At 41.3% G+C, this 25,432-nt stretch overlaps 2 protein-coding genes across 4 annotated transcripts in view; one reads left to right on the forward strand and one right to left on the reverse strand.

Moving 5' to 3' along the window:
* The window catches only part of LOC120731315 (general transcription factor IIF subunit 2-like), a 66,408-nt gene that overhangs the window by 29,214 nt on the left and 11,762 nt on the right, over nucleotides 1-25,432 (forward strand). The window lies entirely within an intron of this gene.
* kctd4 (potassium channel tetramerization domain containing 4) lies at nucleotides 1,184-4,552 on the reverse strand. The gene has a single exon (XM_040028297.1). The coding sequence runs from the start codon at nucleotides 4,216-4,218 to the stop codon at nucleotides 3,442-3,444; it is 777 nt and encodes a 258-aa protein (XP_039884231.1). The 5' UTR covers nucleotides 4,219-4,552; the 3' UTR covers nucleotides 1,184-3,441.

Raw genomic sequence — 25,432 nt, forward strand, 5'->3', positions numbered from 1 at the left:
AGACTCATAGAAGAAACTCGTTTGCATATCTCTTCGTTTGTTGTATTGATTTAGTTCTTTTCCATCCTTTGTGAAAGTGTAGGACTAGATATTTGATGATTTACTGTCTAGTTATTTGCCTCAGGGGCATATAATTCTACTTCTCGGTGCATTCAAATTAAAGAAGTTTTCCATCACTTAGCTCTGTACCTGTGTAATATCAGTGCCATTGATTTTCATGATGTATATTATGTTTGAGCCAGGAATGTTTCATCTGATGAAATCAAAGCAGCATCTTCCATGTTTAGTCATTGATTTGCATTACAGTGGTCTCACAGAGTGAAATATGTTTTCCATTCCTGCAATCACGAACTTATGAAATTTCTGCATCATCTCCCAGGAGGCTGATTAGATCATTTTACTAATCCACCTGCTATTAAAATAAGCACACCTACGGTTAGCACTTTTGACCCGTACGATATTGCAAAGTTGGACTTTGCAGGTAATGATTACTTGTTACCTGTTACTAGCTGCTTAGATGCATGACATGAATCAGGGTACAGTGATAAAAGGGATAAAAAGAGATTCTCCTTGGGGGAGGAGGGCAGAATTCATCCCAGAGTCTGACCCAGTTATAAAATGCCAAATATCTCCACTAGAGCTGGACGGGTTTGAAGGGGCTCCCTCGAGGCTGCGGCAGGGGAAGCTGCTGCACTGTGGAGGCAGCACGACTTGGGCTGTCAGTTACTGTAGCAGGCGGTGTGAGGGTGAGAGCAGGGCATGTTTTGATTAGACTGTGTGACAGACGCTGTTGCATAATAATGGGAGACTTTGCTTTAAACATAATAAGCGTTGTAACCAAGTTGGTGCTACTTACACTGAACTCATAGTTTATATTAGAGAGGTAATCTTGCAGGATTCCTGTGAAAATAAAAAAGAAATGCTGTAGAAAATATGATAGGAATGATTAAAATACTTTATTTGAGAATATGAGCCACATTAGTTAAAGCAGAACATCAATTTAAAACAGCGTCTTTTAGTTTATTGGCCACATTTGATGAGCCTATAGGTTGAGTTTTGCTTGTAAAAGCACTGATTTTTCACCTGCAAGTCTGAAGAAGTGCTCTTTGAAATTTTTCACCTGAGCCATAGGAACATTCATACACATCCACATTCATACAGTCTGTATTTACATGTAGATTAGTGGAAAGGCACAAAACTATCACACGTAGTTTTTTCCAGCTATTTTAATATTTTGCAACTTTATGATTCAATCAACTGTCGTACAGCTGGCAGATCACTTTACGGAAATATTACGCTAGTTAAAGACTTCACTGCAATTTTTTACACTTTGCAGATGTCGGTGGGCTGAATTAGGACCCTTTTTGCAGACACACTGGTGGGGACACACAGTGAGCCTCACTGTATCACTGTTGACGTGCAGTCAGAGATTTGTACCAGAGCTCCACGTCAATCTTTCTCTTTATTTAACTTGTATAAATCTTTCTGATTACGCAGCAGCACATCTGCATACTCTGCAGCGTTATGAGAAGTACTGACTTTTATATTGATGTCAGGTGCTCTCCTTAGAGTGGACCTGTTGCCTATTGCTGTTATTTTCTATTTATTTTTTTTTAATGTATCTGTATAAGAGAGAGAGGTTTGTTCATTTAGATATTTTTAAAAAATATTTAAGCGTGGTTTTGCGGCCAAAAATACAGAGCATTCTAATTCTGTACTAATCGCTAAAAAAATGTATCTGTAGCCCTTCTGATAGTTTTATGTGGCATATTGCAAGAAGGCAAATGAAACTATAGAGTTTTGTTTCAGATTGAATCAAAGTCCTTCTAGAAGCAAGTCTTGCACCTTTACTTTTCTGACAATTTATTATCGTTTTGTTAATTAATTAGAATTTCAGTGATGTGAAACTGCATTAATAACTGCTTTAACAGTTTCCACACTTTGCCATAAAATACGTTTTGAAACCCTTTTCACCCCCTGGAAGCTCCTTTAGGAATTTCCTGTACATTATATTTCTGAGATCTTTGACTGCTGTGCCTCTATCTTACATTTTTGCTTCCATGTCTTGGGGGTTTTTTGCAGTTAATGATGTTTAGCTACTTTGCAGCGCTGCGTGATCTGAACAATACATCGTGGAACAGCATCACAGGAAATAATATCACAAGCCTGGTAATTTCTACAGGTTTCCACTGGCCGGCATGTAAAACCGTGGAAAAGACTCCCTTCTCCTTTTAATTTTCCAGATGTGGAAAACAGTGTTTCACATGTTTGGAGAACTGCAGAAGTGCATCATTTATAGCATGGAAAAGTACTGGCTGTAAGCAAGAGCCAAGTCTGTGTATAGCTCCCATTTGGATACGTAACATTAATAATGCTCCTGTCTGACTCAGTGGGTAACAGTCTCACTCTGTACAGACTGTAAGTTCAGCAGGGTCAGGACTAAATGGTTATAAGTGTAGCTTTTAAGCTGTTGTATGAAAGAAAAATAATCTAATACTAAGACTTGCTGCCTGATAGTATAAAATAAGTTTCCTCATTAACGGAAGCAGTTTTTGTGAGGTTTGTCACACAAAAGCAGCGACATTAAACGTCAAAACACTCTGACCCAAGAGTTTTAGTCTCACTTTTATTTGTAAAATACTCACATTGAAAAGTAATAGGCATTTTTTGTGTCACTGGCTTCACAGAGGCTCACAGCACTAACAAACACAGTTTATTTAGTGCACATGCATCATGCTAGATTCAAAGCCCTTACAATAATCACAGTTCTTTGCACTCAAAACTCAAACATTTGGTTGTGAAGTTCGCTTTGTCCATCCGAATCGATCCGAATGAGCTGTGGCTGTCCCTTCAGGCTCCGGAGAGGCTAATAAACTGAGCACAAGCTATTAAACCAACTAAACACAGCACACAGGGGTGGGTTTAGCAGTGTACACACACGTGTGCACACACACAGAGGCTGTAGTAAAAGCTGAATGGCACAGCAGTGCACATCACGCAGCACAAGCAGTTTTTAAAACCTTAATTCGACGCGCTCGTCTTCTGTGTGAAAGGACTCGCCGTCGACTTTCGCGTCACTTGAACTTTTGCATGATACCTAACCAGATGCAGTTAAAGATGCTATAAATGTCAAGATGATGTGGGTCATTTTGAGTTCTATAAATACAAAGCAGTGCAAACGGTGATGCTAAAATACCATTCTGCTCAGAACAATCACCCAAAAACATATCCCGTGTGTGTGTAAGCCACTATTGTGCAGTAAACATTTAAAACCTGCCCTGTACGACAGACCTACCCACCAGTTCTTCTATCAATGACACATTACAGCTCGGCACATCTTACAACACTTTCAAACCAATATCTCACAGGGTGGATTTAGAAACAGGCTCTTTCCCTCCTCCCTCTATCTTTCCCCTCCCCGCCCCCTTCATCATCTTCATCCTACTTGACAAAATGCAGGGCCTCGGCCACCACCACGGAGCCTTTGCTGCTGTCAAGGCAGGTGACAAGCTTGAAGCCCGATCTCAGTGCTAGCATCACTGTCTCTAGTTTCAGACAGTCAAGTGTGCACAGGAATGTGCTGTCCTCCTTCAGAACGAGCCGCGAGCCAGGCTCCGACTTGATAAAGTGTCGGAACTGTATCACGTTGGATGACACCACAAATTCTTCCGGAAAGCCATCCAAGCGGCTCTTGGAGATCTGCACCAGCCGCCCTTTGACCTTATCGATGAAGGCGGGGTCACTGCAGTACACCTTGAGGCCCTGCGACCTCTCGTGGCTATCCGTCACCTCCAGGAAGGCGGGTTCCCGCAGTGCCGCCCTCTGAGTTTCCCACTCGACCACAGCCTCCACCAGTTCAGTCAGGCGGTAAAAATCGGCCTCTCGTCGCAGGAGCCCCGCCTCCCGGAAGTCGTCGGGCAGCTGGAGCTCTCCTGTTCGGAGGTAGTTGAGCACATGGCGAAAAACCGGACCATCTCTGTCGATGAAGGGGTTGCCCATGGAATCGGTGTGCTGGACCGCCTTCTTACCGTTGGCCACCTCCTCGAGAAACGAGCCCTGTTGTTTGGCAAGGGTGGTCCGGTGGGCCGTGTACAGGAACCCCCCTACGTTGAGGGTGATGGTGCCCGAGGAGGGCTTCTTGAAGCTCTTGCTGGGCTGCAGCAGGTCCGGGTTGATGTGCCTCAGTTCACTTTCCATCCTGCTGAGGTCCCATTCCATTCTCCAGACGCCCTCTCCAGCCTCGACCCAGCCTCGGAGCTGGTGTGTCTGCTCAGCTGTGCGCGTGTGTGTCTGTGTGTGCTCGGTACCAATCGAGTCAGTTTTTTTTCTTTCTCTTCCCCCCTCTCCTTTGGATCCGACTTTGTGGGTCGGTGCGGCAGCAGAGGAAATGAGAAGGTGTTGTCAGCTGTCTGTATAGTGAGAGCAAACGTGTCTGAGAGCGTGTGATGGTGGATGGGTGAGTGCTGCCTGGCAGAGGAGCGACAGTGAACTGGGAGCTGAAAACAGACTCGCTCTCTGTTCTGCTCCGTGTCCCTCCTCTCGCTGTCTCTCTCTCTCTCTGTCTCTTCTACTCTTTCTGTCTCTCTCTCTCTCTTTAAGAGTGGGTGGGCAGGCAGCGTCACATACAGGGAGGAGAGAGAGGGAGTATGTGAGCAAACATCAGAGGAGTACAGACTCCAGAAGCTCGCTCTTTTTCTTTCTTTCACTCTGTCTTTAATTATCTTGGATAAAAAAGGTGCAAAGCTCAGCTCTAGCTGTTAGTTAACACACACATACACACACACACATGCACGCAAGCCATGCTTTCACCAGATGGAGGGGGGAGGGTTGCTTCCATAATTTTTGTGGTGTGAAATTGTCTCAGCGTGTGTGAGTCTGAATATGAAACTCCTTTTTGCAGCCAGATCCATCTGTTTTACCACACAGCGCTTCATGTGAGCTGGAATCTGTCTGAAATCTCCGGTCATGACGGGGAGGAGGCGGCTGGCCTCGTTTCATGTAAATTTATGTGACTCACCTCGCAAGAAGGAAAGCAGGAAACAGGCAGGCCCTCTGTCTTAGCAAATTGTTTATTGATCGCGCCCGTGTGTGCTGTGTGTATGCGCTCGCTTTGAGGGCCTTGTGAAGGAAATGGACCAATTACAGTCCACGGTGGTCCGCGCATGAAGGACAGCTTTTGAATTGGTTAATGCTTTTGGCCTGTAGCCGGTCGCTCGGTACTAACGACTCACGCCGTCGCTGTTTATGTGTGTCCGTGTGTGCTTATTTTTGTTCTGCGTTTCACTTTTTTTTTTTTTTTTTTTTGTATCTCCTCCAGCGCGACTACAAATGTGAAAGAAATCACAGTTCATATCAAACACGAGGAAACATGCAGAGCGGCTCCAGTAGTGCTGACTGGTAACAGCGTGTGATAAAAACATAAAAGTCTGCGCATACCACGCAGATGATTTGGTCTGGTGCTTCATGCTTACACTCTAACACACTAAACACTATGTTAAATAACTGTAGTTGGGCTGAAAATGGAAGAAAAATTACCATTCTAGGAAGCTACTCATACGTATCAGCTTTGTGGTAGATGTTCATTTTATAGCAGAAGCTGCTCTAAAGTGTGAGTGTGCAAAATCAATGTGTACTTCAGCTTCCATGTGGTGATTTAATGATTTTGTTAAACATATAATCCATAAAAGAAACATCTTTGCATCAGTCTTATTATGCAGTCGCCTTTTAAGAACAGGTTTTCCTCGTGTCCTCTTTATTACTTGTTGGCGTTTCTATATTAGAAGTGGAAAATGTCAGCAGTCAGATTGCTCCCATGTTGAACTCCCTGCATTTCTTATTTATCATGCAAGCACTTACACAAACACTCAGGCCCGATAGCCTGCACACTAAATCCATGTTTACTCTTGATTCTGACCCGCGCAGCTACTGCTGCAGAAATATTTCAGTGCAGACGGTTTGTAACCTACTTTAGATGTGTTTTTACACCAGGGAGGCAATGCCAGTTAATTTGCATAATTTATCATCACTTGCACAGAAGTCTGGCAGTGACAAAATACCTGGATTGTGGCGGTTTGTCACCGGAGGGCAACGGAGACGGGGCGCCTTCTTTTGCAGTGGTGTTTATATGTTTGATTACTCACTAGCAAAATATTGTTAAGGCGTTTAAACTTACTTGCCTTGTGAGAAAATTCAGTTATACGAGTAGTGGAAGATTAGGTTATCTCGATGTAACATTTAGCGGTAGCAAGCTTGTCGAAAATGAGTAAAGCAGGCTAAAAATCTGTTGAAGCCCTGCTGCAGTTGCTTACCAGTATATGAGTCAGAGGTGTGAAGATATCTCGTTTATCGAAGTTTTTCATGGTAAATTTCTGAAGAAACTACTTAAGGTGAATAAAAATGTGCTCTATATCCAGACATGGTTTGTGGTGTGGATTATTGGATACCAGCAGGATCAAGTTATCCTCTTATGTTTAGTTCATTAAGGAATCAATACAATAAGGATGCTTTTAAATCAGAGTGGGTAGTGACATTAAAACAAGTTTCTGATTACACCTCATTTTCTTATTTATGGTGAGGTACCAATGTGATGAATGACAGCCTCTGCATAAATTATAGAACATTTAGGCAAGGTCTTCAATTGGGAGATTACCCATGCAGCTTAGATTATTCAGATCAGGTCAGAATCCAGCAGTTACGGGCAGATGTCTTGGTGCTGAGTATGTTGTGAATATTGCAGAGTTTTGTGAATGAATTGTATCTGCATTTGGGTGCTTTTGGATCTGTTGGTTATCTATTTATTTCTTTTCTTTGTTTCCTTTCTGATGCGTAAAATGAAGTCCTGCCTTATGCATGGCTTCTCTTTTACCCCACAATGGATCTAATGAGAAATGAGGGGAAAAAAAATTTAAAAGGCAGAAAAGAAAAAATGCATTATAATTAATTTAAGAGCTTCAACAAAATGATTATTGGTTACACCCCAGTGTGAAAAAACCTAAAGCTATTCAGTTTAAAGAAAACCAGCAAATATTCACACTTGTTTCTGTAACTACTGAAAATTTTGGCTTGATTGCTTTAAAATATGTCAGTGAATAGCTGTTAAATCTAAATATGTTAGAATGCAATACATTAAACTGAATAATCCCTGTGAGCATGAAAAATAGCTGCATTGCTGCACCTTTTAAGAATCAATAATGAAGCAGAAAGGTTATAAATCAGAGTATATTACATTAGAAAGTCTTTTTCATGTGTGTCTGCTTATTTGTAGATCCTCCATTTAATTATCCCTGCTCTTTTGCCCTTAATAACAGACAGAAATGAATAAAATAGGCTACACTGATTGCTTTTCCACCTAAAAAGCAACAAGTATGTTCCACTGATGCAACAGGTTATCACCCACTTACTCCTCAGAGCTGCTGCTGCTGCTGCTGCTGTAGATGTAAATGAATCATGTAGGCAAGTGCACTGATTGAAGATTCACTTGAACTGAAACACTTTATTCAAACATGCGAGCGCTCTCTGATTGATGTGACTGAAATGCTTCTTTTCCTTGCCTACGTGGGGTAGTTGATCCCCAAAACGACGGCTCCTGCGCGTCGCCTCTGTGATCTTTCCGTTCATAAGTGATTAGTTGTATCATCGTTAACGACACTCAATTGGAATCGCAAACGAGGACAAGATGCAGCGGAGAGGATTGTGGGAGGTTTGACCTGCTTTCTGCTCTCTTTATTAAAACAGCCTCGCCGGAGACCGCCGTCGTCTTCAAACGTCGGGGGGAATCTGTTAGTCGCGGCTGTTGTCAAAGTGACAGCTTTTTGAATGTTTGAAATAAATTCCCCAAAATGCTGCTAGCAAGGACTCTCCTTCGCTCTTAAAGGTGGTGAATTATTCATAGAGCCGCTCTAAGAGCTTGTGGTGTAACATGGAGTCACTGACTGCTGTGAAGCTGGCATGGCAACCACTTAAAATGGGGTCTTGCGCGAGCTCGGAGCTGTCAATCTCTCGCTTTATTCATTATGGAAGTCTGTCTGCTGTAAAGGGTCTGCATGTGTTAGTCCCAGTGGATCGAGCTGATCAGATGGGAGCAGCGTATTTTTAAAATGATGACTGTGTGAATTTTGATTTGATCACAGCTACTTTTTCTTTTTATGAATATCAGCACCCTATTACCAATATTATTTTTTTCAGTAATACAAACAAGCAAACAGAATATGATCCATGGAGGAAAAGGGGGAAGTATATCATAAACGATGTTTAAATGCACACGGAGCTCCCATCTCTATAATAAATAAATAAATAAAAAAATCAACAAAAGGCTGCCTGATTTGTGATGAAAAACTATCCTGATGCTTAATATTACACCTCTTAAATATTGGTTTATTAGTATTTGTATGTAGTATATGTAGTATTTGCCTCACAGAGCTGCTGGCATGGGTGTAGAGCAGTTTTTGTGTGTTTTGTGTAACAAGTCAGAACTTCCTGAATAGAAAGAAACTGCTCAGGTATACATTCACCAGCCACTTTATTAGGTACATTTTGCTGGTACCGGGTTGGATCGCTTTTTGCCTTTCGATTTATATAGTGCCAAATCACTACAGTAGTCACCTCAAGGCGCTTTATATTATGGTAAATATCCTACAATAATACAGAGAAAGCCCAAACAATCAAATGGGCTATGAGCAAGCAATTGGTGACAGTGGGAAGGAAAAACTTCCTTTTGACAGGAAGAAGCCTCGGGCAGAACCAGGCTCTGAGAAAACTGTCCTAATTCTTCATGGCACAGATTACAGCAATGTGCTCAAAACATTCCTCAGAGATTTTAGCTGTGTTGATGTGACAGCATCACACAGTGGCTGCAGAGTTGTCGGCTGCACATCCACGATCCAACCTCCCCTTTCTGTCGCATCCCATAGGTGCTCTTTTGGATTGAGATCTGCTGACTGTTGAGGCTTAGTACAGTGGGCATGGTCAGCAACAGTACTCAGGTAGGCTTTGATATTTAAATGCTCAGTTGGTGCTAAGGAGCCCAACATGTGCTAAAAAAATATCCCCCACAACACCAGGGAATCTTTGCAGAGCCTATGACTTAACGTACATAAGCAGCCAACGTCATTGCTGGCATTTATGCTGGTGCATTATGTGTTAACTACCATGTGGTAATGTCCCAGTGTTTTATATGCCCTCCCACAACACTGATAAGGATAAGCAGAAGGGGATGGATGGATGGATGGATGGATAATTAGTCCTTATATTGAGATGATGATTATTCTCTGAACTATTTAAAAAAAAAAAAAAAAAAAACACAAGTGGACAAATGTATAGGAGGAATTGACGGTACTGCCCTTATGGTACTTAGCATGAATCCCCCATCAGTTGATACGAGGCAGCATGCATTCATGCTTTCATGTTGTTTATGCCAAATTCTGACCCTCTCAGCCTCAGCTTCTTCTCAGCCTCAGCTTGAAGCCACTCAGTAGACATTTTCTCTTTTTTGGACTGTTTTGCGTAAACCCCTGAGACGGTTCTTTGGGAAAATCCAAGCAGATCAGCAGTTTGTGAATATTCATACCAGACCATTTGGCACCAACGAGCGTGCCATATTCAAAGTCACTTAAATCACTTTTCTTCTCCTTTCTGATGCTCAGTTTGAATTTCAGCAGGTCACCATGTCTACACGCCTAAATACACCGACTTCCTGCCGTGTGATTGCTGATTGGATATTTGGTTTAAAACCTAATTGAATAGTCAGACACAATAGCAACGTGCTCAGTGAGTACCTGCCAAGAAAAAGAACATAGACGTGGTCGGGAAGAGGCTCAGATTTATCCAAGCTGCTAAAAAGTTTACTTCCACAATCCTGTGTTCTACATCACAATTAAAGCAGTATAAATGAATTTTATGCATTATGATTTATACATTATTAAAAATGTTCAGAGGTCAAGATTCATTCAGAGGCTTTATTACCAGCAGGTCCACTGTATAGATCGGATTTGCAGAACAACATTATTTTCTGTTGCATCCTGACTGACTCCTTTAATTAAGTTAACGCTGCTGTGCCACATGCGTGAATGAGCACATCACTCTCAATTTAAAGGTCTTATTGTTTCTGCTGCTGGGTGATCCTTCAGGAAATTTTTACACGTGGCCAGCTGTGGGCAACCAACAGGAAGTCACTGAGTTCAATGCTCCTACAAAATCCCAGCTGAGTTTCAGTGATCCCTGAATAACATCATTGCAAGATTAAAGGACGTAACTGTCTTCAATTTTCTTTATGAATCAAGCAGCAACCTGAAATTGAGCCAGGTTAAGAGCACATTTACAAGATAGTAAAAAAGCAATTTCTCATTTGGAAACTGACGAGGTTCTTTTAATTGGCACGTGTCCCTGCCACGGGCCTCACCTCGAGTAACAGCAGCCACTGAATGGGACCTTTGTACTGTGTTTGCGCTTTTGGTTCCTTTTTGGAGCATTTTAATGCAATTTTATGACATGGCTTCCTGTGTAGCACAGCAAGCCGAAGAAGTCAGTGCTCCAGTTTTGGTGATTGAAATATTAGTACTTAATTAGTCGGTTACTTAGAAGTAATTAGGAGATTTGTGCTTTTATGTGTTGCACCTCTAATTGATGACCTAACGCTTGACCCTCTCGTCTAAATATGGCGAATTCTGGCTTTAAAAATGTATCTCAGCAGCCAAAATGCTAATGTAGAAGTTTGAAAATGCAGTGCCCAGAAACCGTAGACTGTATATAAATGATGACTGTAGCCACCATGACATCACTCTGTTTTTAGCTCTTTAAAACCAGATGCCTCAAACACAGGGCCGATCTAACTGAAACTGTGGAACCAAGGCTAATGCTTTGTTAATCATATGTCAATAACTGATGATTATACCTTTGTTTATCCATCTTAGTGGATAATAATGACCATAATTTACAAAATAAACATCATCTTGTATTTAGTGTGACTTCAAAGCATCAACAGAGCCCATAAATTGGTCAGAAAAGCATTTACTGAGGTCACAGGTCCAAGGAGCCGTGAGGAGTCCCCCTCTGCAGGAGATTAAAAGAATCCAGCTTAAAGGCATTTATCTAATGGATTCAGTATTTAGACAGATCCATCTTTTAGATAAAGCCTATAATCTTCATGGAAACTGCTCAGCTCATAACTATACTTTCATGGCTTGTATGTATCAATTAAAGTTCAGGTGTGTTTGTAAAAAGACTGTCCTGAGAGGTTGGCAAATAATCAGTGAAAGCTTCTTTAAGGGGTTTATAAGGTGGGCATATTTCATTTTCTACTGTTCTAGGAGAGCATGACCCCCTCCCAAAATGCATGATTGTATGATACCTGTAAAGGCACAAAGGTTAGATTTATAATAAAAGCCACTCTGACATTAAAATCCACCCTAATTTATACCTTTTTTAAAAACTCAATGCTCTGTTTTGCCCAAGAGGTTTTAAGGTGAGAAACAGACTCATTTATGCCAGACCGGTCCACTCGTAATTAAATGGCCCAGCACTCCTCTGTGTATTTACGGCACTTCAAAGCCTACTTGTTGCATATGGATGCTGCTAATCAACTTTAAAATCAAAACGAGTGGGTTGAGTAGAAGTGCAAACGTCAGAAAATCACTTCAAAGTTAACGAATGGAATCATTAAATTTCTTTAATGAAGCAGCCTCTGGGCTTGGCAGATATGAGCTTTAATGGGAAATTATATTTGGAGATCCAATCAGTGACTTTGCCCCCGTCATGTCCTTACCCACCCCCCACCCTAGCAAACTCATTGCTTGCTTGTCATTATGTTTAGACTAGCCTGCCACAGCTGTTGTATATGTATGTGTGCACACAGTGTGTTCATGTCCATTTCCCTTTGTCTGTTGTATTTAGTAGCTGATAAAGTAAACTCCCAAGTATAAAAATTTGATGATGTCTAAAAGCTAGATGCATAAACTTCATTCAAGTTTCCAGACCTAAACAAAAACATCAAAATGATTAAACTTTAATCCCACGCATTTTTGTTGTATGAAATTTTAATATTAATCAAACTCAATTATTCCACATAAAGTCAACCAATTCTTTTAAATATATACAATAGCTTAGGTGTGTTTTAAGAAGCTGTACAAAATATAGCCTTAATAATATTAATATTTTCGGTGTTAAAACCTTCAGAGTACAAAGGGGTGAATCAAAATTCATGTTATTGTTTGAGCATTTATGAGTCGTCGGAATGCTTTAAGTACGGGAGCTGCCTACATGATATTTTCATATTTCAAGATCTATTTTACTCACTCTATTTTATTCACAATTCACTGCGTTTTTTTTCTATAACTCTTCCATAACAAGCTACATTATTATCATGATATATCATAGCTTCAGTAGGAAGAAGCTTCACAAATGTAATGTAAGATTAACATTGTAACGTTGTAACATTAAAGTAAGAGAAACAAGTATTGGTGCCCTGGATGTTTGATCCATTTTTCTCATAATTCACTGGAAGAACTCATTGTATACTTTTAAGGGTCAAATTACCATGTGGGGTAGGACAAAATAAGTTATAATATAGCAAAGGTTTCCAGTTCAGTGTCAACTATATGCTTTGTCAAAAAGGAAAGTCTTAAGCTTGTTCTTAAAAGTAGAGACAGCTTCTGTCCAGCCTGGGAACTGGTTCCACAGACTCACAGTTGTCTAACATAGCAGTAATAAAGGCATGAACTAGTGTTTTAGCATCACTCTGAGGTTTCTAATTTTGGAGATGTTGCGCAAATGGAAAAAAACAGTCTGACATATTTGTTTAGTATGCGCATTGAAAAGCACATCCTGGTCAACAACAGACTCCCAAGATTCCTCACAGTGTTCACAGTGTTACTGCAGGCCAAGCTAATAACAGAGTACCAGCGTAAGCATCTAGTTACGCAACATATTTCTAAGATTTTTAAAGCCGAGTACAATAACCTCAGTTTCATCTCAATTTAGAAACAGAAAATAAAAGTCATCCAGGTCTTTAAGGCATTCCTGTAGTTTAAATAATTGTTGTGTTTTATCTGACTCCATGGATTTCACATATTCATTAGTGTAGTTCTGACATATCACATGGATCAACCAAGAAGTAGTACCATCCATCCATTTTTTGTCACTGATCTGGGTGCATATTTTGGTTGTAGCGGTCTAAACAGAGATACTGAAGTGTCCCTGAGCCAGCTGACAAATGTAATCTCTGCAGCATGTTCTGAGTGTATCCGGGGATCTCTTCCCAGTTGGATATGAAACGCCTCACCTAAAAGGATTCCTGAAGGCATCCTCGTCAGATCCCCAAACCACCTCAACTGGCTTCTTTTCATCAGTTGTTTGTACTCATGATGTCATTCTTTTGGTCACTGCCCACAGCTCGTGGTCAGGGTAAGGCTGGGAATGCAGATCAAACAGCAAATCAGCAGCTTTTTCCTCAACATTCTCTCTTACAAATAATAGTCTGGAAACAAATGCAAATATATATATTTCTTATCTTTTGCCTTTTGAACACATAGAGAGGCCTGGAGAAGCATTTACTGTTTAAATAACAATACTTTGGTCAGAGTTAATAGAGTTTCACCATTTCGGTGGCGCTGTCAAGGTTCTCCAACAAAGGCCAAAGCAGCAGTCATTATGTGCAGAGCTGTGACTTTTTATAGCCCCATATTATTAACTCATCACATATAAACCATCATCAAGTGTGAAGTCATGAGGTTAATCATATAATAATGAACATTTCTCAAACACCAAAAAGGCTTCACAACAAAGCACCTGGAAAAAAATATCCCTACATCAGTAACTACGGCCCTGAAAGTAACCAGAGTACAATAATTTACAAATACTTTCAGGTGCATGCATTTATTGATGATGGAGTCAAGAAGTATACAAAATCTATTTGGATGCAAAAAATGAAGAAGTAAGCCACAATTAAATAAATAGTAAAATAAGTAAGGAAGTGGATGTTTCAGCATCGAAATGATCTGAAGCAAAGCGAGACCTGCTGGAAAAAAACTGATAAGGAGAAATCAAAGTCTAAATCTCTCCAAGGACCAGTGATGTCAGCGTGTTGATGCCCCGGAGATGATGATCTGAAAGCTTTGCTCAAATGCTGAGCAAAGATTTCACCTACTGCAGAAACGGACTCATTAAATACATATAAAAGCTCCATTGCAATTCTTTAAGATCCAAGATCTGAAAAACTTGATACAAAACCTTGACGTTTAATGAAGCCACTGTCCAGACATATTACTCTATATTGATAATATATTTATTTTTATGGAATATCTTAAATATCTTACCTACAATGACATTGAAGTTTGGCCTAAATGCACAAACACCTTTTTGGATTTCAGTAAAGTGTCCAGGTTTAACGATATTTTGTATATCATATAGCTGCTATAGTAAATTTATTTGTAACACTTAAATGAGAGTAACACTTCTATGTGATGATAGTAATATTTCTGGAAACATTTGAGTTTTGGATCTCTGTTAACTGCAGTGCTTTTCTTTATTGTGCAGTGTTTTTTGTATTTTTTTTAAGCATTGATTTGCTTGTGTGTCTTTTTTTTCCCCAAGCTACAGTGCTCTGCTTTACGTACATACACTTGTATTACTGATGAAATTAAGAGAGAGACTAAAGTAGGATGAATTATGATACAGTTTGCATTGTTCTTCATGATGTTACTCTCCAGTTTTTAGAACAAACATATTTTCCTGCATCTCAACTATATAAAAGAAACTGTGCTGCTACATGTTTTTTATTTTTTTATTTTTTATTTTTTTTACAACTCCCATGTCTGCACTGCTTTCCACTGCACTATATTGTGGCTCTGACTGCGGCACTTTTAGATGGTATTTTTTGTTATTACAATATCAATCATGCTTAACTTTCCAAAAAACTGAACACAGTCACTTTGCTATACATACAATACAATTTAAAAGCAACCCAAAGCAATAGATCTGTCACTACTACTACTTGGAAAATCATGGAGGCTGTAATAGTGCAGAGTGCAGAGCTGGGTTAGGCCACACGTTTTCACTGACACTGAAAAAGAAAAACAAAAAAACAAAACGCTCATAATAACCTTTCAACAAATTTTTATTCAGATGGCATGAGAGGGAATCAGACAGCTACACTGGCTTTAGCTAATCTAGTCTGTGACAAGAGACTTCGGCTAATCAAAATCCTTTTAGGTTATCTGTATGAAAAGGAACGGTCTACACAGAAGGTAAGACTTTGCAGAGGACTTTAACCTGGGATAACAGGGGTGGAGTCTTGTGCAAAGCCAAAACTGAGGATTGCCTCATGCTTGCTTTACAGCATAGCTCTTTGTGCACCTTGCCAAAAACAAAAGTACAAGTCACAAAGACATAGACCTCAACAAATGTGACTGGTATGTTTGGAAGTTATATAGAAGGACTGGTACGGTGTCTGCACTAAACACCAAACAGACTGAGACTCGACAACAAGATAAAAGGAACATGGAGAAAGCGTGATAACTGAAACAAGGAATATAATACGCACAATAGGGTTGGGCGATATGTAAAAATTTTCCAACCGGGAATCGTCAGTCGAACAATGTGTGATATATTCGCGCATGTGCAGAGTTTTTGATGGGCGGGGCAATGTAATCATGCACGGACTGATTTGCGCGTTTACAACACAGAAGTAGTACAAACATGGACGAACTAATTTAAAAAAAACAAAAAAAAAAACGCTATCAGCGTTAACGCAGCTTAAACACGGTCATCACAATTAAGATTTTTAATGGTCTCAACCCATCTGGAGCGCAGAATGAACAAAATTTGGACAAACCGCTGAAATGTGTTGACAGAGAAGCCAAGAAAGGGCCATTTTTGTACATTTCTGCCTACTGCGGTTTTAATTGAACCATTTCCAGTTGAGATCTGATCTGCTGCTGCACTACATCACACCTGTGTTTACGTCTTCTTAGTTCATGATTGTAAATGAAGTGGGTAAAACGTTAGTTACGTGTTATAACGAAATCCAGCACACGAAGGTATAAAAGTAAGCAGTGCACAAGTCTAGAAGAAATCAGCTGATTTTCACATGACCATACATCGATTGTAGATTCACACCTTATACTTCCATCTCCACTTCATCTTATCACCTACAGCTGGCTCTAGAAAACCATGTGTATGCCCGTGTGTGCGTTCTCACTGCACCATCTGTCTTTATGAACATCAGTTTGTGTGTGAAATTATTCAAATTGTGCTTTTTTTCTGAATACTCGTGTGCCTACAAACGGTTCCTGAGAGCAAAAACTAGTGTAAACCCATGAAGATCACAGTTGGCAATATAACCAGGAGGTCACCGGGCTTCAATCCCATCCCAGCTGAGGTCAGAGGAAAGAATGCTGTTTTTGAGCAGAAATGAAATTATAATAATAAAACAGAACCGGGGTCACCTGAAGAGCCTGGAGCACAGTAACAAAAGCTGCTTATGCAATGGGTTAGATCTTGTGTTTGTAAGAGCAAAATCTTTTTGTAGCTGCCGAATGAAGCTTGAGGTCAATAAACGTTGAAAAAAAAAAAATTAAAATGGATGTGCTGTTAGGCGAGAAGAGAAAGCATCCGTGCCTGATGAATTTCTTTGACGTATTTATTGCTCTGATTCTATATGCAGGCTTTCTGCATGTTAGTGAAACAGATGAGAACAGATGGAGAGACGGTGTTGGTGGATGAAGGTCTAGTGGGCGGAAAGCTGTTTGTTGTTTTAACATTAGGAAGGTCACAGCTTTGAGGAAAGGGCCTCGGAGCAGATGGAGGTAAGAGATGAGCATGAGGGGGTGGACGAGTGACCTCCTCGCGCTTGTGTCTCTCTTCCTCTGCCGTCTTCACTCGGACACTTTTCGCTTCTGTGCTCTTACAGAATTAGCTAAATGTAATGGCATTAAATGTATTTACACATCTGGATTATAGCTGATACAGGTCTTGACTTCTCCGTGGCCTATTTATTTTCTTTTTTCCGTCATTTATTAGTAATTATTCAGCTGTTTAATGCTTTAGTTGTTGAATCAGACATGGCCTCGTATTCTTAAAAGCTTTGCTCAGATCTCAATAAATTTTAAATTATCATGCCGCTCTTTAATCAGCTAATTTACTTAATCTCCTGGCTTCTTTTGTATTAAGTGGTGCTAATATTATGAATAGATTGAACTGCAGTAAATGGGTGGGCTTTTTATTAAGAGGGAAAATATGCCAATGTTCTTGGCACTTTGCATTTTTGTCTGCTCGCCTAAATCACTGTGGGCACCACCACTGTGTACAGTAATTGTTAGCTCTGCTGTTCTGTGATAAAATGATTGGTGGTCATAAAAATATTACCCTTGAACAATTGCCTCACTGGAGCTTCTTTTGTCAGCTTTCTTTTGTCTTGGTTGCACTTTCAAATGTGAGGACATATTGAAGAAGTCTGTTTGATTAATAACGATTGGGCGCCTTGGAAAAAGCAAACCCTGAAGACCGCTGAATATATTGAAATGTGCTGCAATTAGAGCCAGTGTGTGCGCTGATGGTCTTTGTTCCCAATCTGTTATCTGGCAGAGCTTCATCTGTGAGAAGAGAAAATGTATTTTGAATAGATCTGTATGAAAATGGGCTAAAAGCAGAGGGAGGGATTTTCTTTGGGGGGGGGGGAACACATTGTCTGATACAAATTTCCAGTTCGAGTGTTTGTCTTCAAACAAAGAGATAAAAATGCAAAATAAAAATGGAAGAAAGGGTCCTTGAATTCAGTAAAGCTGTTATAAAAGAAAAAAAAAATCATTAACAGAAAAAGTGCTGCTTTTAAAAGCCAGCCTGATTGAAGACATGACCGGGCTGTGATGCAGATGTGCTCAGCGGACGTCAGCTCTGATGTGGAGACACCTGAAGCGCTTTCTATTTTTATTGTAATAATTATGCAACTTACGATGTATTTGGCCTTTTTAAGCTGCAGGAACTCGGCACCCAACACAATATGTCTTTGGATGACATCACTGTCGGCGGCTGCTCGCATACCTTTTCCTTTTGGGGATCGGACTGTGCCATCTGTATTCAGGATGGTGTTGTAAGTCGGCGTTAGGTTATCTTTGTTAAATTCAGGCCTCTGTAATTTATGGTATGACATGATGGGCAGGCAGAGAGGAAGTGCGAGTGTTACGCAACAATGTGGGAGACGAGTGATTCCAGCTAAAACCTGAAAAAGAGTGAAGTGCATCTGGACATTTCTGTCTCTGCCACTGTTTTCTTCACATGTAAGAGACGCTGAGCCGGAAAAGCGTTTTACTGGTCTTGAGTGCACTTTGCAGAGTGAGACTGCGACCTTGAATATATAGAAAGAATAAGGAGGAGTCCAGCAGCATGTGGTATGACCCCCCACAGAGCCCCGATGGCAACATCAGTGAGTCAGTCTGGGATTACATAAAGAGGCAGGAGACACTTAAAAAGAAAAGTTTTTTAGTTTCCTGGACTTTATCTGAAGCCAGTTGATTTAAAGTCTCACTTTCAACTCTTTGAACACTGTAAAACACAGCAGAAAGTTACAAAAGTACAGTTTACTCAACTCAGTCTGAGAAAGTGTCTTGATGTAATCTTAAATATCCACCTAAGGAAATCCCATAAAAGCTGAAATGTTTCTCCCACTGAAAACGCTACGCCCTTGACCAACAGTGTAATGCTTTAAAATGAACCACCCTCTAGTGATGATGTGGAAAAAGTCACTGGTGGAATCACCATCTATAGTAGGGTGGGGGATAAAGCCTCAAAATTATTTTATGATTATTACATTTGCGATATATAAATTATACTGAAAATCATTTTATCTGTGACTGCAGTTCGCAGGCAGCAGCAAAATTAAATAAAGGCCATTTTCCACCCTTCTTTTCCAATCAGCTGTTGTCAGTGATGACACACTGCCTCAAAGTGTGAATCTACTGCCACAAGCTCCCAAGACCAAGCATTATAGTGCAGTAGCAGTGACACAGCGTTTGTCGAATGTAAGCACTCTGGTTTTATCTGGTGTAAAATTATAAAATAACTGCTGAACACTTTAGTTTAACAATAACTAAAGTAACTTAACAGGAGCTGAACAATAATGTCATTAATAAAACTGAAAAATATCTTTTTCACTGGGTTTTTGCATGTTGGATGGAGCTTTTTAGTTTTTACCACTGTGTAACCACATCAGTAACTTTTGTCCTTCCTGTCGTATGGACTCGTATTTCCTCCTCGCAGCCATTATACCCCGGTTGTACTCACTGTCGTGTTTTTGTCTCAGTGGTGAAACAAGCAGTTTTCTTGCATGTTTTGCAAACCACTGGGCTGTTTTTAGGTTGTTAAAGTAGCTGCATTTGTAGGTACTAAATCATCATTGAGAGCTGACACAAGTCTTACTCTCAGACATGCCTGGGCTTGTCTTGTTATTGTGCAAATGTATACAGCTGGTTTTGTTGCCAACTGTAATCTTTCTGGGTTTACGTTAGTTTTAGCTCTCAGAGCAGTTGATAGCTGTAGTTGTCTTTGGTGTTGCAGTTTTCTCCTGTGCAGTACCATCTAATCTCATAGAGTCATGCATGTATTACCTTTCCGATCTGCCACCTGAGCTACAATAAGTCTGTCATGGTTGTGTCTGTGGGTTAAATGAATCTAATGTACAGGATCACGCACGTGGTCTCAGAATCTCATCTCTGCTTTTCACGGATGATGTGGTTCTGTTGGCTTCATCGGGTAGTGGCCTCCAGCTCGCACTGGAACGGTTCGCAGCAAAGTGTGAAGCAGCGGGAAGGAGGATCAGCACCTCCAAATCTGAGGCCATGGTTCTCAGCCGTTAAAGGGTGGAGTGTCCACTCTGGGTCGGGGACGAGTTCCTGCCTCAAGTGGAGGAGTTGAAGTATCTTGGGGTCTTGTTCACGAGTGACTGGAGAAGGGAGCCGGAGATCGACAGACGAATTGGTGCTGTGGCTGCAGTGATGCGGACGCTGTACCGGTCCGTCGTGGTGAAGAGAGAGCTGAGCGTAAAAGCGAAGCTCGCGATTTACCGGTCGATCTAAGTCCCTGCCCTCACCTATGGTCACTAGTAGTGACCGAAAGAACAGGATCGCGGATACAAGCCATGGAAATGAGCTTCCTCCGAAGGGTGGCTGGACACCCCTTAAGAGATAGGGTGACAAGTTCAGACATCTGGGAGGGGCTCAGAGTAGAGCCACTGCTGCTCCATATCAAAAGGAGCCAGTTGAGGTGGTTCGGGCATCTGACAAGGATGCCTCCTGGGCGCCTCCTGGGTGAGGTGTTCCTGGGATGTCCCACCGGGAGGAGGGCCCAGGGCACGCTGAAGAGATTAAATCTCTCAGCTGGCCTGGGAACGCCTTGGTGTTTTCCCAGACAAGCTGGGTGAAGTGGCTGAGGAGAGGGAGGTCTGGGCTTCTCTGCTGCCCCCACGACCTGGGCCCGGATAAGCGGAAGAAGATGGATGGATGGAGGATCATGCAATGCTGCTGATGTCCAATTGCTCACAAAGATCAAATACAAATAAGGGAGATGGGAGTCATGTGCAAAATCAAACTAAAGCGGAAGAAGACTAAAAACCCACCTCACATTGGGCTGTCTGATTCAGGCTTCTGTTCTAAACCAGTGTTGGTAAGCTTAAATTATAAATCCAAACCTGATAACAGGACTGCCACAGCCAGTCAGCACACGCTCAGGATGAATCAGAGAGGAGAGGACAGGTTGATTAGTTTTTGCTAGCATACAGAGGCATGCACAGCCTGATTCTGAAAACATCACACGATTTTACCCTTGGAGATTCTTTAGCCATCTTCTGTGTTAGACAATGTTGATTTAAAAAAACAAAACAAGTCATCCGACAATAACGATCACAATTTCCGTTGCTTTATTCAAGCATCGTCACCTGGAGATTTGCTTCATTCACATGTGTTTTATTCCTCAGCAATCCTAATATGGAAAAGGAAAATAAAAAGCATGACAAAGAGAGAATCTGTTCACGTCGGTGTGGTTGTGTTATGTTATATTCATGATTTCATTGATATGGTTGAGTAACAGCCATGACATTTCTGTATCACTGAAGAGTAATGAGGCCCTGTGAATGATATGTGCGTGGGAGAATTAAAATATCGATCGTCTGTTGAAGGTGTGGACCACAATATTCATGTAGCGCTCGAGTTTTATAGTAAAGCCGGTGTGCAGGAGTCTGCAGCTCGTCTCAAGTGTTCCTCCCACACAGACGCCTGAAGCTACATTTGATGTGGTCAGTCATCATCCCATGCTGGTCCTCTCGCTCTCTCTCTGCTGTTCATGCTGTTCATGTTTACAAAGGCGCTTCTCTGCTACAATCAGTGTCCTTTCGGGCCTCGGAAAGAGGAAACTGGAAGACTTGAATGGCAGGAGGAAAACAATCCGCTTGTCCTTGAATCTGTTTGACCGCAACTACTTCATAACAGCGATGAAGGCGAAGGATGCTCAGCGGCGCGGTGCTTGTGTGCACACGTTTCTCATGTGTGGGTGTGTTTTTAGGCGTGTTGCTCTGGCACTCACTGGCCAATAATTGCACATAATTGCATCCATTAGTGGGGGGAAAAAAGATGAACATTAGTGAGAAATCTCTGACACCTTAGTGTTTGTCCCCTCAAGATTTAAAAAACGGACTCTTGGCGGGCAGTTGATGAAATGTTGTGTGACACATAATGTCAGGTGGTGGTGTGATGGTTACTATGGTGACTGTGGCGTTGCATCTGCTTTTTGTTCAGCTTTGGTTATCACTGAATACGTAAACATATATACATACATGCATGCATACATGCAGTCACTTATCCTGCAGACAAGGGCTCCATTGTTGAATATAAAAAGGTTTTTTTTTTTTTCTTTTTAAACACAAGCGAGCCGCAGCACTGAGTGACATGTTCAGCCTCGGTGATCTACAAAGTGCAAATTTATCCGCTGCTTATAATAGTCCCCAGCAAATTCACTGTTTCCACCTGTTTTCCCTGTTTTCTAAAATGGAAACTACACTACTAAACAAAATGTAAATGATTAAAGGACTGCTTTTTAATCAGAGTGTAGCATCAAGTAATTTAAACTTCTTGAATATTGATCTGGTCAGTTACGTAACAGAGGAGGTTGTTAATCAGTTTCAGCTGATTTGCTGGTAATTAAATTGGCAACAATGAGACAACCCCCAAAACACTTTTAAAGGTTGAGGCCACAGACTGATTAGTTTTTCCACTCTGGTTTTGCATTTGGCTTGGGTCAGTGTCAGTACTGGTAGCATGAGACAATACCTCTCCCAGCACAATCTCAAGAGCGAGTAGGAGCTCTCAGGAGAACATTACCTTGCCTGTAACATCATTCAGCATGACCGGTTTGGTAGCAGGTCAAGAGTGATTTGGGGAGGGATGTCCATGGAGGGATGCACAGACCTTTACAGGCTAGGCAATGGCACCCTGACTGCTATTGGTCGAAATCCTTGGATGCACTGTCATACCCTGGGTTTTCTCCCGGTGCACAACGACGTCCGGCCTTATATGGCGAGAGTATCCAGGCAGTTCATAGAGAAGGAATTGATACCTCTGACTGGCCCCCATGATCACCTGACCTAAATCCAAAAGAACACCTCTGGGACATCAGGTTTCAGTCCATGTTTTGCTTTCTGCCACGTGTCCATTTCTCTTTAGAAGGAAGCAGGTTTCCTGGATCACAAAGGAAGCGATTACGTTGTTCTTTGAGAGACGCCTGTCCAACATTGTCATGGACTTATGGCTCAGGTAAAATAAATAACTCAATACAATAATAATAACTTGATGTGGAGAAAAGAAAAGCCTAACAGAATAAAAATATCTGAACACAAACCACAAGAAACACTTGCTGCTGTGTGTTTGCGGCTCTTGTGTTCTGTGCACCACTCTTTGTCATCTTATTAGCATTAACACACAACCCCGCAAACATGAACAGTGACCAGAGGTCATTAATTGCCTCAACAGTCTAAGTCACGGTGGCAAATTGGCAGCCGCACTCAACGTCACCTTCAGACAAGCAGACAAGAAAACACTGGAGTTCAGATGATAACGTAACAGTAACAATGAAGGATCAACAAAACATAACTGCAATAACTGTCATAACATCTTAAATTAACAGATCAACATGAACAGTCCTATGAGTCTTTGCACTAGTGACCCCTCACCCCTCAAGGACCCCTCAAGGCTGCTACAAGATAATAAATAAATTAATTTTGATATTAAATGGTATTAATGTCATTCCAGATATGCTGTTGGAATGATCATAAGCATTGTTTATGCACAAATGCGCACATGTATACAAACTATGAATGAAGCTCACTATCTTCAGTTGCGTTCATGCACAGTGAGAGGTGGAGGCATGCAGTATAACAGTGCAGAACCTGTTATACGGTTCTGCACTCATGTCCATTTGCATGTCTATTTGCCCACGCAGAGCCCACACAGAGGGGTATGAAACCTAAGTAGGTGCGCTTGCGTGCAGGCCTCCAAAGACCCAACAGATCAGTATCAACACGGATGACATTGTGTGTAGATCAAACGCTGATTGAAAAGTGAGCCAGAACAGGAAGGGCAGCGACGACATCAGGGATCATCAAAAACAGCAGAGATAGTGGCTCCAATAGATAGGATTGTACAAAATTTTTGTACAAAACTATCTGAACCACAGTTATATTTGCCTTGTTTCATTGTTTCTTGCACTTTCATAATTTAAAAACTTAGCACTGAGGTTTCCCTCAGAAGGGTTGAGCTTCATATTAAATGATTCAATAGCTGTTACTTCGCCACAGCGCTACAGTTTATATCAGCAATAAATTAACTTCTAGAGTTTCTTATTTAATATCCTGTTAAAACTAATGGATATGGACAGTACAGTGTATATATTTGTTAGGGTATGTGGGTTGTTTTTTTTTATTCAGTATATAAAATCCTAAAATTTTCAGGCAGCCTGGATTAAAATGTAATTGTGCTTTCATTATGGGTTAGTAGAGCATATGCATGTGCTTTTAAGGGCCAACATGCAGAGACATATTTTTTACGTTATTTAGTCATTTGGGAGAAGATCGGTAAAACAATAACTGCCTCGCAAGCTATGATATGCACCCTTGTAATTATCTGGACAGGATGCTGCATCTGGGCTAACGCAGACGAGGGAACAAAAGAAGCCGACTGACAGGAGATCCTGCTGCACCTCCGTCATCAGAAACTGACGTTTCTTTGGATGACGTCCGAGAGGGAGAGACGTCTATGCCGGGGACCGTTTCTTTGCATTATGCCCCCGTTTCAAGTAGGAGAGACTGAAACAAAAAGGAAAAATGCACAGGGTGCAGATGGATATGAGAGGGTTGGTGTGTAGCCATCAAGGATTTACAGGATTTACCACCTCAAAAATAAGAAGAGCCTGTTAAAAAGTTTGACAGCTTGTCTCTCCGCTGCACAGGTCACTCAGGCCTATCAGGCTATTCATTATGAATGCCTCGCCAACTATTTGCTGGCCTCTGCAGCTCCCTGTAGACTCGCTCTTTCTGTTTACCCTTTGAGCGTCTCCGTCTTTCTGCTGGTTTTGTTAAATGATGAGTGTAAAATGTAGTGGCTTTTTGGACCTTTTTGCGCGTCCGGCTACAAACGATGCCAACAATGCACAATAGCGAGAGCCGCTGCCAATCTGACGCCAACGCTCACCAACTGGACTCCGGCATTTCCTGAACGTTCAGAAAAAAAGAAAACAGAAAACGGCTCCCGATAATGATTGGAGAGGAGCAGAAGAGGCATCAAACGGTTCAGCAACAAGGTTGTGGGTTGGGCAGTTGGATAATTGGCTAAAGCACCTTATGAAAGAACAGCTTGAAAATAAATCTAACAAAAGAAAAACCTTTGTGCAGGGTGAATGACAAACGGCAGGAAATGTCAAGCTGCGAGTTCTGGCTGGACTATAAGTATGTTCACTTGATGCTTTATGCTAGTTGAAATGTGTGAAAGTGAAACTCTCTGGATGTGATCAAATAAAAGTCCCTTGCATCTAAACGTATGCATAAAGATACAGCAGCTTGTCTGTTTCCAGTCTTATGAGCGAATCCAGTAATTATGCAGTTTGGTGCACTTGTTTAAAAGAGACAGCTATACTTGATAAACGAGCTACGTAGTTTATTCAGTGCACTCAGCTATTTGTAGCGCTCCACTGACAGCGATTACGGCTACGAGCATGTTTGAGGCTCCTTCTAGCAGCAGCAGCGCACACCTGGCTTTTGAAGCACTTGTGCTCGTTGCGTATTGTCTCCTGCTGTGACAGATTGGATTGGAAAGTGTTGGTAAATTGCGGTTTGTGTCTAAACTGATGTACAGCTGGGTTTAGGTGCTTTGTGGCGATAGAAGACATTCAGAGGTGTATCACAAAT

The sequence above is a fragment of the Simochromis diagramma genome, unplaced genomic scaffold (genome assembly GCF_900408965.1).
Source record: "Simochromis diagramma unplaced genomic scaffold, fSimDia1.1 OVJJ01000343.1, whole genome shotgun sequence".
Taxonomy (NCBI): Eukaryota; Metazoa; Chordata; class Actinopteri; order Cichliformes; family Cichlidae; genus Simochromis; species Simochromis diagramma.

What these genes read in the sequence shown, in the direction of transcription:
- kctd4 (XM_040028297.1), bottom strand. Translation starts at nt 4,218, where the DNA reads ATGGAATGGGACCTCAGCAGGATGGAAAGTGAACTGAGGCACATCAAC.